This window comes from Zeus faber (genome assembly GCF_960531495.2).
Source record: "Zeus faber genome assembly, chromosome: 6".
Lineage (NCBI taxonomy): Eukaryota > Metazoa > Chordata > Actinopteri > Zeiformes > Zeidae > Zeus > Zeus faber.
In genome coordinates, this window is record NC_137201.1 from 32,196,781 (window position 1) to 32,212,020 (window position 15,240).

Sequence of the window (15,240 nt, forward strand, 5' to 3'; positions counted from 1 at the left end):
CCTGAAGGCAGCTTGGCTAATGGACCCACGCGGGGACAGAGATCAAGAGAATTCTCTCTCTCCAATACCTATCTAACCATCATTTGCATTTAGAACGGGTTACACACCTGCTTCATTTTCCTCCCACTGCTAAAACGATGAGGTTTTTTTTTTTTTTTTAACACCTGCCACTTAAGCAGAAACCATATTGTGGCACAATATATTCAAAACATATGATGAAGAGCAAAAACTTCAAGTGTGGTCCCTCAGAACAGCACAGTGGGAGGCGGATCAGTTGATAATGCAACTCACACTGTCTCTAAAGTAACTTCACTTCACTGTGTGTGTGTGTGTGTGTGTGTGTGTGTGTGTGTGTGTGTGTGTGTGTGTGTGTGAGAGAGAGAAAGTCAGATAGAGAGAGAGAGAGAGAGACCAGTCAGCCTTATTTGTGAAGTGTCCTTGGGTTGAGTATGTAAATATAATAATTGAAAGTTATTATTATCACTATTATTTAATGGAGAGAGAGAGAGAGAGAGCGAGAGAGAGAGAGAGAGAGAGAGAGAGAGAGAGAGAGAGAGAGAGAGAGAGAGCGAGAGAGAGAGAGAGAGAGAGAGAGAGAGAGAGAGAGAGAGAGAGAGAGAGAAGCCGGAGCCCTGCTCTGGTTATTCTACCTTTTCCTCTCGCAGGAGCAACAAGACGGTGCATCCTCTCTTCCTCCTTCAGACCGAACCGGAGGAGTACAGCCGCCATCCCTCCCTCCATCCCTCCACCCGCCGAATGAACAGCCATGTATCTGAACAGAGAAGAGGACAACAGCAAAGGTAAGACCCCCCCCGCGCCCCCCTCTCTCTCCCTCTTTCTGTCTCTTCTCGGAGCCTCCTCCTCAGATGGTTTTTTGGGGGAAATGATCCGTCATTTGGGACGCGGCGTCGCCTCCGAAGCGCCTTTTACGCACGGACACCGCCGTGGATCGGAGCGTTGTGTTGATCGCTGTCCGGTGGTGGCGGATGGGAATCCGTGGCCAGAATCAAGCAATTAACCTCCCCCCCCCCGCATCCCTCCCAACCCCCCCCCCCCCACACACACACACACACACCCACACACACACACACACACACACACACACACACACACACACACTTTTTTTTGGGGAGCGCATCCTTCGGACGCTTGGACACGTCCGTCCCCGCAACGCAAGGTCACAGCCTCCACGGTGCGCTCCTCTGCGGGCTGCGGGCTGGGAACTGGTGTGGTCAGATAAACAAACTGCCCGACGAGAGATGGGGGTGAGGGAGGGAGGGAGGCGCACACGGGAGTGATCTCCCCCCACGTGTTTCACAGTCGCGATTTCCGTGCGTTTCCCCACTACGGGGTCCGAACGCGTAACGGAGCGGCGCCCCTCAGCCGTCCGTGCAAAGCGCTGGGCAGGCAGCGTGCGTGTCACCGTGCGCGGTGCATTCGAGTGTGCGTGCGTGCGTGTACGTGTCACCGTGCACGGTGCATTTCAGCGCGCGTGTTACCGTGCACGCACCGTGCACGCATCCGGTTCCGATAACACCTGCTGCTACAGAGGACGCAAAGGAGCCAAAAGGCAGAGTGGGAGGGGCCATCTTCCTCTTGTTCTCCCTTTGATATGGGATTCTGCTGCGCGTCTCACGCACTGTAGTGTGTGTGTGTGTGTGTGTGTGTGTGTGTGTGTGTGTGTGTGCGTGCGTGTGTGCGTGCGCGTGCGTGCGTGCGTGTGCGCGCAGGCAGACATGCGCGCCGTGTTGTGACAGCGGGGATGGAGCTGTTTCTCCGGGAGGCTTCGCCCTGAAAGGCGTCAGGTCACAACGACATTGACAATGACACTTCCAGGACCTTGGTCTTCCAAACCCCGCAACGACACCGGAATATGCCCTGTAGAGCAGCCCGGTGCTCAACCAGGGGTCCGGGGACTCCCAGGGGGTCCGTCAAGGGGTTCATCATTTCAAGGGGGGTCCCCGGCGAAATGATGAACCGTTCGACTTCGCCAATTCATTTTGCACCGTTAGAGAATGTTCTAACCCTAACCACAGTACAGACACCGGATCCCATCTAACGACACAAATCTTCTCCGATTTCGGTCCTAAATCCTATCAAATAGTGTCCGTGGCCTCGATGCGTGTCGAATTGAGGGTCCTCGGTGTGAAAAGGGTTGGGAATCATTGCGATAGATCATATGGGGAAACTAGATTTGCTCTATAGCGCGACGGACACTGTGTCTGATCACGCAATTCTCACCCGGAGCTGCAGTTTCTAGACCGGCGGCACCCACTGGATTGATTTAGGCGGGCGGGTGTTTTCCTTGGCCGTGGGATTTGCCGGCGAGAGAGGGACAGAGCGGCGGTGCTGGGCGATCGATCGCATGGGGATAAATAGGTTGATCATCCCAAATGACCCACCCAGCGCCGGTGGGTCCCAGTTAAAACCGGGAACGAACAGGTGGGTGTACTGCTACAGCTGTGAACTCTGGGCGACGTTATTTATCTGACAATCAAATCCTGTAGAATGCATCACGACCTCTGCTTATGTATTCAGTGTTAAAGAATCCATCGTTTTATTCCGTTGTACAATGTGGTTGTGAAAAGTGTGACAACATTAACTTTAAAGAAATGAAGAGAGGAAAAGGAAAGCAAGTAAGACAACGATCCATTCATTTCTCTACGATGTGATGCTGAGATCTGTTGAATTGATCCGTAAGGAAACAGTCCTGGTCTGATTCATGAAGGATCTGCTGAGCCTGGTTTACAGCCGCCGCAAACGAGGCCCCCGGGGGCCGCGGCGGGTCGCTTAGTGCGCGCGGCATAAATGACGTCGCGGCCGAACTGACTTGTGCACAGCGCCCCCTGTCTTTCATATCGCCACGGCGTCGAGAGGGCAACATGCAGCGGCTCGCGGCAGAGACAGAGACTAAAAGGCTCTGTTACGGTCGCTGTGGTGATATTCTCCTGACAGTCAGGGGGCGCTGTGCACAAACCACCTGGTGAAACTGAAAGAACCGCTGTAAACATGGCAAAGAAGCCCCGAGGGAAGGATCTGAATAACTAGAAGAGAGCAAAAAAATGAACGTTTGTATATTTATTGTATCAGTGCAGGGTTTAGTCGTGAGTTTGTGCAAATTGTCGGTGTAAACATTACAAAGACGTCCCGGGTTATCCGGTACAGTAGGTGGCGGTATGCAGCTTCAAAGTCAGTGATTGCAATCAGCCATAAAACGAAAAAGAAGACGAAGAACAGGAAGTAACCGATCAATAAGGAGGAGGAAGTGATTTAAGCGGCGTCCCAATTCCCCGACCTCTACGACCCGCCCTTACGGGTTTATCTCCCTGTCGTGGAAACAGGTTTCCCCCTAGTGGCGGACCAGGTGCTTACATGCAGTGAAGATTCGCGATATATGACCAATGGCCAATAGATATTACCCACGAGATATGATCGTGACTATTCCCTGTCATTCAAATAAGATATGATTGTCTGAAGACATACTGTATAAAATATATAAATATAATATATAAATATATATATATATATATATATATATATATATATATATATATATAAATATTCCTGTTGTAGAAGTAATGACAGAATTCCAATTTTCATTCCAATCGATCATTTCATTTCGCCGAGCAACCAAAAGCGTGCACGTGTGCGTCCAGCACGTCCTACGAGGAAGCCCCAAGCGTAATGGCCATGATTCATGTGCTGAGTTTTAATCCTATAGGACAGCGGCAGCCTGGCCCACATCTACTCCACCCGGGCTGTGGAGTTAAAGGGACATTATTATTATTGTTATTATTATTGTTGTTGTTGTTGTTGTTGTTGTTGTTGTTGTTGTTATCATCATCATTATTATTATTATCATTATTATTAGGGTTATTATTATTATTATTATTAGGGGTCCAGTCTGCAGGTTGTCTTTCCTCAGATTAATATTCATTTTCTTGGCATTTTTGTGGATGAAAGTATCGAAAACAGGGCAACCTCAGTACACACAGACATGGTTGAGGCCTCGTCGGAACAGCGATGTTTCAGGAGTCTTGCTGTTTGATTTGATCAATATTGATCTCCATTTGGAGCGAAAATTTGTGAAAAGCTGTTGCAAATTTACCGAAAGTTGAAGAGCGTTGAAGCGACTTGATTGGTTTGAGGAGCGGGGAGCTTTGTGACATCATCATCATCATCATCAGAAGTTGTAGAAGTCCAAGCCGAGTCTCTTTGGCATCCAGCGACTTGCGCCCTGTGGACTGCATAGCGTTCGCCACGACCCGAGCCGATGCTGTGTTTAATGGGAACTCTGAAAACTGTAACTCGTGCTGCGTTTCACAAAATCCTGGCCACAGAAGGCGTTTTCACGCCGCAGGAAGTTCTAAGAACCTTCGGGGGAACCATCCCTTTCTTTTGTGTTGATTTAAGGAACCTCGGCGACCTGTAATATGTACCTAACACGACTAAACTGGACCCTGTGTATTGCTGCCTGCAGCTATGTTTATTGTTATTATTATTTTTATTTATTTATTTATGGCTATTCTTATTCTTATTTTTTTTTTTGTAATATTATTATTGTTATTTTATTATGCTGCCATATTCCAAAGCCTCGCCTGTGATTAGTTAACAGAAATACTCCAGTTATCTGGAGTATTTCTGTTAATCTGGGATCTGGTCCTCAGATCTGGTTTAGAGAATATTGAATATAATATTTAATATTTCAACTGATAAACATTTCCTCAAAGAAACCAGAGATATGAAACAGTGCCAGAAATGATAAATAATATTGAAATTATGTTTTAAGTCTTTTTTTTTTTTTTTTTTTTTGCCACTGTAGAAAAAAAAATGACCATTTCGTTTTAAACCCTTACAAACACAGAAGCTCTCAAACCTGTGGGTTCTGTATAGAGCTCAACTTTACTCAATGTCCATCTCAACAGCTCTGTTGAATCTGACACTAGACACTAAAACACACTGAAACAATAGCAACAAAATATAAACAATAGTTCATAATGATACTTATGTATGACGGTATTATTACCATTCTTCAATTATTGTCCCTATTGTCCCCTTAATTGAGCCCTGGAAGCTGAAAATGTAAGAATATCTTCATAGGACTTGGTGCCATCGCCTGCGTTTCATATATTTTGCAGCAGATGCGTGATAAACATTTTAAGCAGATGAGGTAAAAATGGAAAATACCATAATGGATCTGATGCAGGAGCCGAGTTTCGACCTTCACCAGACTTCCTCTTGGTCATCACTGAGTAAAAGCCGATATGTTGCCTCTGTTCTTAAACTATATCCGTGGTATAATATATAATATATGGTTGATATTGGATTTATTCTGGCCCCGGCGAGGAAGCGTCTGTGTTTGGCTCCTCATGGAGGGAGGCTGCTCCTTTCCGCCTCACAAGGCGTGGCGGACGCCAGAGCCCCAAGTTTCTCCTCCAAAGGTTCCCTCCCACCGGCGCACGCTTGGGCTCTCTCGCTCTGCAAAATGGCGGGAGACCAGCGGATGCAGAGCTCCTCAGCCTCATCTATCGATTGCCGTTTTTGATGAAGTGACCGGGATGGATCCGCCGGGCGGGAGAGGAGGCCCCTGTATCGATTCCGGTCGGGGGCGAGTGGGACAGGTAGAGGACGGGACGGTCCTGGAGAGCCCGGGGCGGGGAGAGGGGGACCCGTGATCGACCTCATGTGTTATGCATGAAATCGCCGCCGCCCGCGCCAGGGGGGAAGTCCGCGCCGCGGAATCGCCAGCAGGCGGACGGGAGCAAAGCTTTATACGCTCTCGCCGGCGAGGCCATACGCGGTGGGAGCGTCCGGCTCTCCCGTGTTTTTACTGCTCCGTCCCGTTCAATTTACTCCGGTGCTGGAGGCGGCGGATTACCGACGTGACATTGTCTTTGGGTGGTGGAGGAATCGCGGAGAAGAAGACTCTGGACTCGTCACGAAGCCGCTTATTCCGCCTCCCTCCTTCACGGCCACATCACAGACATTTTGGATTAGGGTTAAATTGCCGTGAATTTATTTGATGTGTGGCCCCCCCGACTCACTTTGGCATCCGACACCAACTACTACTTGAGTATGATATGCGATCGGAAGGTCGCGTTGAGTATTGATTTAGGTTTATGTCGGCATTGAATTCCGGCTCAGATCCAGGGCCCCCGCCCCGGCCCCGGCCCCGGCCCCGGCTTTCTAAATGAATAAACTCTGGCGCAAAGCAACCTGCCGCCACAGTCGGGCTCTCAGGTCTAATTTATGGCTATCGGCCGGCAGATAGATTATCAACAGAAATAGCAGGAGAAATGTGAGGCTTTGAGAAAGATAAAATTGATCCAGTGTGAGTCTCCTTTTATGGACATTTTGTGGCAGCCTCGCTCCCCAGACGAGAGCACATTAACCTTCACCCGTGGAGTGACGTGCCACCCGATACTGCCCCAATCTGCCTGGTCCCGGGCCTGAAATAGGGCATTGCACCGGAAAATATCCCAAATACAAAAGAGCAACACCAGGAGCCACAAGGAACATGTCAGACATTGACAAAAGCAACATTATATTCTGACTTTTTTGACTAATAGAATGATGTGAGACCCAGTGGATGAAACGACTCCATTTCAATCATTCATCTCCATTGAACCTGCACTAAACACAGGGGGATGAAGTGGATCACATCAGTAGCTTTAGGAATTGTATGAGTACATCGTACAATGTCTTTCCATGTGCGGGCTCCACATCTCCGCGGATGAAAGGAGCCGCGCGGCCGAGCGATGCACGTGACTCTGCGCCTCGGCGCCGGCGCTGCGCTGATCCTCGTTATCTTATTATAGTCCTAATGCATCACCCCCCCATTCAGAAGGACTGGAATAGAAAATGGCTGGAAATCATTAAAAAAAAAAAAATTTAACATGGTGTAAAGTATAATGTCGATGGAAGGCACTGTTTTCTTAACCTCTATTTCATTATTGCCCTGTAGAAATTGATGATGTCGCCCCGCTCCATGGCTATTCCGCTAATGCGGGATGGGGGAAATTATTTGGGGGGCGGGGGGGGGGGCGAGACCGCCGTAGCCGTCCGCTAATGTTCACGGCTGTTTGAGCGAGATGATTTGAAAGAAGGCCGGGCGGGGTGAGAGGTGCTAATAACACCTGTAATGTCGGCTCAGCAGCTCAGTTCCGTCTGAAATGACACAAAGCTTCCCATTCATTGGTTTCTGTCCCGTCCAGATATTGTCAGAAGCAACAGGGACGACGGCGCCGCCTGCGGCTCGTCGGTGCTGCTCAGCGCGTTCTCCCACGTAGATGGTTGAAATGACGTTTTTTGGGGGGGGGGGGGCGGGGGGACTGAACGCGCCCAACGCGGCTCCCGAGCCTCAAACCGCCTCTGCACATGAGAGCGGCTTGATTAAAGGCGTCGGGGGCCGTTTTTTGCGAAGGATCACACTTTTTTTTTTCCAGCTTTTTTCGGTGGTTTACCGCTTCAATTCATTGTGCGGATTGATGTTGCGGGCTAAGCTGCGGGGAGAATCTCGAGGATCACTCGAGTCGCCGGATCAGACCGCGGAGCCGCGATGGAGGCAATTAGACGCTTTTGTGGGGACACCTGCGACCGGAGGAGGATTTGGACCCTCCGCTCCGCCGGGAGGAGCCGTGCCCCGGCGGGGGGGATTTGGGGGAAGCCGTGGCCACGCGGCGAGCCGCCGAGCCGAGATGAGGTCTCATTCGGAAAGCAAATGAATATATGCGGTTATTGAAAACGGAGCGACCTGTGGCCCGTCTGCTGCGGGCTTGTGTTATGTAAGAAGACCAACAAACACGCGAACATCTGGTGGCCTCTCGTGTTTCCACCACAAGCGCCCGCCGCCCGCCGACCCTCCATGGATCTGTGATTGCAGTGTGGGATTTCTGCTCGGCCGTCGTTATATATGAGAAGACAGAAGCGCGCTCCGCTCTTCTTCTGGCCCTGTTGATTTAGCCACAGGCCCAGAGTTATTTTTATGATGCATTGCCGCTCTGTGCTGACTGGCTGGCGGAGGCAGGGAGGGGAGGTGCTCCTCCTCCTCCTCCTCCTCCTCCTCCTCCTCCTCCCTGCCATCTTCTGCCCCTCCCCGCCGCATCCCCTCCTCCCGCGTCTTGCGCGGGAGCGGGAAGGTTGGAGGAGCAGCGTGGAGGGGGCGGGGGGGGGGGGGGGGGGACTGATGGAGCGATAGGCGGGAGGAGGCGGAGCGGCGGCACCACGGCGTGGAAGGGAGTGGGGAAGGGTGGAGAGGGCGAGAGCGGGGCGGGGGAGGCGAAGAACGAGGCCTAAAGTGCTAGCCTGCCAAGGTCACGCAGAGGAGAGGAGGCCCCCGCGCGCGAGGGGGAGAGAGGGAGGGAGAGAGAGACGCTGAAGAGAGACCGGGGAGGGAGGAAGGGAGGAAGGGAGGAAGGGAGGAAGGGAGGCCTAGATAGAGGAGGAAGGAGGAGCAGAGGCAGCCGATTGGTCTGGCTGCGAGAGGCTCGTTTTAACGGGAGGAGGAGAAAGACTCGCTGGACAAGACATTCGTAATATGAGTCATTACACTTTGGTTTCGATCAGAATATTCAGTCACTTCCTGTATTCGGGGAAATTTTTGGCAACGATTGTCCCTTAAAAATGATGATTTCAGTGCAATGTTCCCTGTGACAGAGGCTGAATGAGGGCTGTGCATGCTGCTCTGCTCTGGTCCATGGATGTGTGTACATGTAGGCCTGCATGCTACATGTGTGTACATGTAGCATGCAGGCCTACATGTGTGTACATGTAGCATGCAGGCCTTCATGTGTGTACATGTAGCATGCAGGCCTACATGTGTGTACATGTAGGCCTGCATGCTACATGTGTGTGCGCATGTAGGCCTGCATGCTGCATGCTACATGTGTGTGCATGTAGGCCTGCATGCTACATGTGTGTGCGTGTGTGTGATTTAGTGATAAATGTGCTTTTGCTGTTATGTAATCCTCCGGTTGAGTCGTGTTGCTCTCGGTCTCCCTCCGCAGCCTCCATCTCTACGTCTCTGTTGCTTCGCTTCGCCTTTCACTGACCTCCACCACCATTTTACTGCCGCCGCCGCCACCGCCGCAGCAATTAGACAAAAAGTTGAATCGTTTTTTGGGGATGTAAATTGAGGTGCTTTGTGTTAAACTGTGGGGGTGTGTGGAGCGTCTGCTCCGGGGTGTGTGTGTGTGTGTGTGTGTGGGTGTGCGGTGGTTTTGTTTCTGCAACATTTTGGGCGACACAGACCTTCCTGATGCTGGGATATCAACGGAGGTGCGTGTGTGGAACGCCGGCCGACCCCACACGGCCTCATCAACATTAATCACACGCAAAAGGACAAACAAAAGACCAGGGCATGGATGAAATTCTTCGTTGCATTGCATCTTCATATATGTATGAATCAAACAATCATCTCGTATATTTTCGTCCAGATATTGATGAATTCATCATGGATTCCCTGCAGGGTAGAGGCACTGTGGACTAGACTCCCTTGTCTTCCTCGTTTTGCAATAAATGTGTTTGTTTGATGTCGGATGTGGCGTCACCGCGGATCCAACGTCAGTTCCCACGCTCGATCGTCATCATATCAACAACGATAAAATTAGTTTGTGAAAAATGTTGAGGGGTCACCTCTCTTCACCGCGTCAGTCTCGCATTCTGGCGATGTCCTCGTCTGAGCCCAGTCCCGATCGTCCTCACGTCAGCCGTCCGCATCCGTCCTGTCCACGGTGGGACGCCGCGGCTCTCGTGGCCGTCATCTGGCAATCAAGTCGCGTGAAGCTGTTTTGGGATGTGAAAAAAACCCAAAACATCCCATCCTTGGCTAGACCCGGGAATAAACAGGGGATCACCTGCAAATGCAACAGCATGCCAACATGGGGCCGGGTCAGGCCAGGTAGCCGCAGGTAGCCCACCGGGCACCAAATTATTCTGAGAGGAACCTCCTTCCCAGGCTTCCCTGTCTGCGAAGGAGAACGCCTGCAACGCGGGCCTCCACGCCCCTGTCACGAGGGAGGGAGGTAAAAGCCCCCTCCATGCACTCTCATTGGCCTGTCCGGCTGTCAATCAAACTGCAGTATGTAAAGCAATGAGGGAACAGTCGCGTCCCTGTCTGACAATAATGTTCTCTATACAAAGATAGAATAGAAGTATTGTTAAACTAGTTCCGTGAGGCCGAGAGAATGGAGGGCCTTGGCCGAGCTCAAACTCAAGCACCGACGCCGCTCGCGGCCCTTAAATCGAGGAAGTGGAAAACCGCGTGAAATTCACGACCCAGGCGGGAAAATGCGCGGGGCTGCTAATAAATCTCTCATCTCCGTCTGAAACCCAAACGGTCCAACCGGAGGGACACGTGTTCGAGTGGCGTGCGTTCAGAGCGGCAGGGAGCTGATGGGGGAGATGGGAGCCGGCTGGTCGCTGCGTGCCGTTATCTCTGCGGAGCAGTGGTGTGTGGCGCGCCGATAACACGCCAAGACGCCCAGAGTTTAACTGCTGGGCGGTGGGGCCCGGGTCACGGCCGCATCCCACTCCGGCTGAGATTTTGGCGCCGCTCTCCATCATACATGGCATAATAAAGATGTCATACCAGCATCCTGCTATCCCGTGGAAATCAAGATATTTCATTTTTTTGACTGTTTTTTATTGGAAATAACTGAAATTGCTGGTGGAAAATGTAGTTTCATCAACGTCAGCTCGATGAAGTTTCTTCTCCACGCCGTCAAAAGATGTACTTTTGTTATGTAGTTAAGTACTTAGTATAGTAAATATTGTATCGTAAATAAAGTACTTTATTTTGTGAGTTTCAATCTAAATACCCTCCAGAGGTCATAGGCACATTATCATTACTGTACTTAAGTAAACAGCTGTTACCGAGGTAACCAACCACCTTTCTGGTTTTAAAGCGTACGGCAGAAAGACGAGTGCACATTTTTACATGAAACCAGTCCGCCCTGCTGAAGCCCAACCACCCGAAAATCACCTTTCAAAGCCATCGGGTGGTCTCAAGGGAGGGTAAATCGTGAGGAGAAGTCATTTCAAAATACCCCCGTTGATGCTGTTAAGTCATTTGGCGAAAGTAAAAGGAAAGTCTGAAGCATCCAAAACCATGAAAACTGGTCATGGAGACATTTCTCTTGAAACAGAGATGTTTGGACAGACGATGCATCACAACACGCGCTGCAGTACAGCGTGTTCTGGGACTGGCTGTTTGTGCTCATGCCTGCTTACATTAGCGTGTGTGTGTGTGTGTGTGTGTGTGTGTGTGTGTGTGAGAATGTGTGTGAGTGTGTGTGTGTGTGTGCGTGCGTGTGTGCGTGCGTGCACATGCATCTGTGTGTGTGTGCATGCGCATGTGTGTGCATGCATCTGTGTGTGTGTGTGCGTGCCTATCTGTGTGCATGCATCTGTGTGTGTGTGTGTGTGTGTGTGTGTGTGTGTGTGTGTGAATGTGTGTGTGTGTGCGTGCGCATGCATCTGTGTGTGTGTGCATGCGCGTGCGTGCGCATGCATCTGTGTGTGCGTGCATGCGCGTGCGTGCGCATGCATCTGTGTGTGTGTGCGTGCGTGCATGCGTGTACGCATCTGTGTGTGTGTGTGTGTGTGTGTGTGTGTGTGTGTGAGTGTGTGAGTGAGAGATAGAGAAATAAGGAAACAAAGAGAGACTGACACAGACGGACAGTCACACAGACAGACAGTCACACAGTCAGAGAGACAGACAGGCAGTCAGAGTGTGTGGCTGTCTCTTAGTGTGTGATCGCTCCACCTGCCAGATATGGCAGTGGACTGGTAGACTGACAGATTGGGCTGTATTAATGACATTTCCTCAGCTTGGCTGCATGTGCATTTCTTCAGCGAGCCTCCCCCCTCCTCCTCCACCCTCCTCCTTCTCCTCCTCCTCCTTCGTCTCCTCCTGCTGCTTCCTCCATTGCACCACCCTGCTTCAGCAGTGGCCAGCCGCACGAGGGACATTTTCCTTCATCCCCCTTATCTAAACAGCGGTGTAGGTAGGATGACTCCACGGATTAAACCCACCCGCCGTTCCGTAGCACTGCCTGCGATACCTGATGGAGGCAACAGGCCACGGCGGCCTCCTGCGCGAGGAGTGGAGGAGTGGAAGATGGAGGGATTGGGGGGTGGAGGATGGAGGAGGAGGGAGGTGGTGGAGGAAGGCTCACTGAAGAAATGAACAGGCAGCAACAGGAGGGGTGGAGGATGGAGGAGTGGAGGGTGGGGAATGGAGAGGTAGAGGATGGGGGGTAGAGGGGTGGATGAAAGAGGAGAGAAGGATAGAAGATTGAAGAGTGGAAGATGGAGGGTTAGAGGATGGAGGATATAGAGGATGTAGGCGTCGAAGTGTAGGGTATGGAGAAGGGGGATGGAGGATGGAAGACGGAGGTAGTGGGGATTGGAGGACTAGAGGATGGAAGGGTTGAGGATTGAGGGGTGGAGGAGAGAAGGATGGAGGAGTTGAGGGGTTGAAGATAGAGGGGTAGAGAATGGAGTGGTGGCGGAGACTAGGATGGAGGACTGAATGGATGGAGGAGTGAAGGATGGAGGATGGAGGGGTGGAGTAGTAAAGAATGGGGGGGCGGAGAGTGGAGAAGTGGCGGATGGAGCGCCCTGATGGCTGCTGGAGAAGGAGGAGCAGGTGGAGCAAGAGGAGCAGGTGGATGAACAGGAGGAGTAGGTGGAGGGGCAGGTGGAGCAGGTGGAGCAGGAGGGGAAGGAGGAGCCAGAGGAGGAGGAGCAGGTGGAGGAGCAGGTGGAGCAGGATAGAAGGTGGAGAAGGAGGTAATGAGCCTGAGAACAATCGAAACGCACTCAGCCACCTCAAACGCCACATGTCCGGCGGAGGAAAACGACGTGCATTCAGACACCGTGCAGGGCGGAGGGTGCGCGGGCGGAGGAGGCGGGGTGGTGTCTGCGAGCTCATCACCCGCCCTCCTCCTCCACAGTGGCGGCGGCGGCGCGACTCGCTGCAGCCGGGGGAGCGCGGCGAATCGGAGGGTGATTGTGCATTCGCCGGGAGTTTGGCTCCGAAACCCGGTGGAGCCAAGAAGCAGCAGATTGAGCCGGATCGCTCGAGCGGCGCCGTCCCATTGGTCCACGCTGCAGAGGCGGGGCCGCGCCCTCTGTGCATGTGGCCCATGCATCTGACATGCGGTGCCAGGCTCTCTCTCTCTCTCTCTCTCTCTCTCTCTCTCTCTTTCTCTCTCTCTCTCTCTTCCCTCAAAGCGTAAACAGAGCCCGGCTTGAGAGTGCTCAGCACTCCGCGGATCACATTTCACGTCGGCTGGTGCTGCGTTCATTGATCGGTGCAAACGGCGCTGGGAGCCTCCGCCAGCGACCGCGGCTCCTCCCGCCTCCGTGAGTCATAAAAGGGCGACGGTCGTACGCTCGGGTGACAGTTTGAACGTCGGCCGATATTTCAGTATTTAGGCCCTTTCTCTCCGAGTCTGTTTACCCCGAATGTTGGCCCACACACACACACACACACACACACACATGCACTAATGACCTCGGACACATTTGCACGTGTAAACGTCAGATTCTTGACTTTCCAGTCCCACGGTGTGTTCCATTAGCTCAGGGTGTTCGGGGGCGTGCAGGACCACAGTGCACAGCCAGGAAAGACAAACACGCACATCCAGCACAAAGCTCCCAGAATGCAGCTGGGTTCGGATCGCTCACCGCGGGGGGGGGGGGGGGGGGGGGGGAGGAAAGAAAAAAAACAAGAGGAAAAAAACGCCGTCAGGGTTACATAATATGAACGGGAGAATTCCGAATCCTCAAATAGAAGAACCCTTCTTCATAATTGAGCTATTAATGATGACTGTGATCCATGCATCAGGGGGTTAAAGGTCACGACAGCCGTCCCGCTTGTTCCGGGGGATATTTGTGTTCCCGCCTCGCCGCTCAGTGCGATGCCCTCGCAAATGCTTAATTACAGAGCGAGGGCAGGAGGAGGGGGGGCAAAGTGGGAGAAACGAGCCGAAGCCTTAAAAATAGTCGCGTTTTTTTTTTTTTTTTTTTGAAAGCAGGCGCTGGAGAGGCTGAGCACAAGTGCACAAAATGGAGGCAAGTGTGAGAAAGTGCAGCGGGGAGAGAACGGTGCGATCGGCATGATCGCATCTTTACATGTCGGTACATTTTTAATGCCACAAATAGCATAACCCCACACGGTGTCTGCGCGCGTGTGTGTCTCTGTGTGTGTGTGTGTGTGTGTGTGTGTGTGTGTGTGTGTGTGTGTGTGTGTGTGTGTGTGTGTGTGTGTGTGTGTGTTCGTGTGTGTGTGTGTGCGTGCGTGCGTGCGTGTGTGTGAGAGAGTGTCCGGACGCACACTGAATCGGCAATGACTCTGGGGCGGCTGCACATCAGACACAGCGGAGGATTGACAGGCACGTGGCGCCGGCTCCTTAAAATGAGCAGCTCCCTCCTCCTCACCCCGCTCATTAAGCCCCCCCGCCCCCCCCACCCCCCCCGACACACACACACACACACACACACACACACACACACACACACACACACACACACACACACACACTGATGGCAGACATGCTAAGAATGGGCCATGTATAAAACATGCAGCAGTCCCGGGTTCTACTGGATTGATCTACAGTACAGTGGTGCTGGGAGGGCTTGTGGAGGCTTGTGACTGTTCCGTGCACTTGGTGTTCCCGTGGGTTGTATTTGATATTGATATGTGTGTGTGTGTGTGTGTGTGTGTGTGTGTGTGTGTGTGTGTGTGTGTGTGTGTGTAGGGGGGGGATTACCATTTCTTGTAGATAGACTCTGATCTGAGCCCCACACACACACACACACACACGCATGCACGCACGCACAAACACACACACACACACACACACACACACACACTGGAAATCCTAGCGACGCAACCTCCCCAACTCCTTTACCGCTCTGAAATATTAATACCATGTAATTGACTATTTGTATAAAATATTTAACCGTGTCATATTTGCATTTCATAAAAAACGATAGTTAGCTTACTCCAACTCAAGTTGTATGATCATAGGCGAAGCCCTCCAGCTTCCTCCTTATTGGCTTCACCCGGGTGCATGTGCGCCGCACTGAAAATTTGAATGGCGCCATCAGCCTATCAGCTGTGGCCTACGCCTACAAAGGGCCCTGTGCCCGCTGCTCTGCTCCCACTTTTCCTCAGCGACCCCAGGAAGACAGCAGGGCCGGAAAAGCTTGGTCTATGTTCACAGAACTCGA

At 51.9% G+C, this 15,240-nt stretch overlaps 1 protein-coding gene across 1 annotated transcript in view; it reads left to right on the forward strand.

The window, feature by feature from the left end:
* Positions 1–766: 766 nt before the first annotated feature.
* The window catches only part of syt7a (synaptotagmin VIIa), a gene marked incomplete at both ends in the record, with an annotated part of 77,500 nt that continues 63,026 nt past the window's right edge, over positions 767–15,240 (forward strand). The window contains one exon of the mRNA XM_080002628.1: positions 767–800. Within this exon, the coding sequence (XP_079858754.1) occupies positions 767–800 (34 nt within the window). The remainder of the gene's footprint in view (positions 801–15,240) is intronic.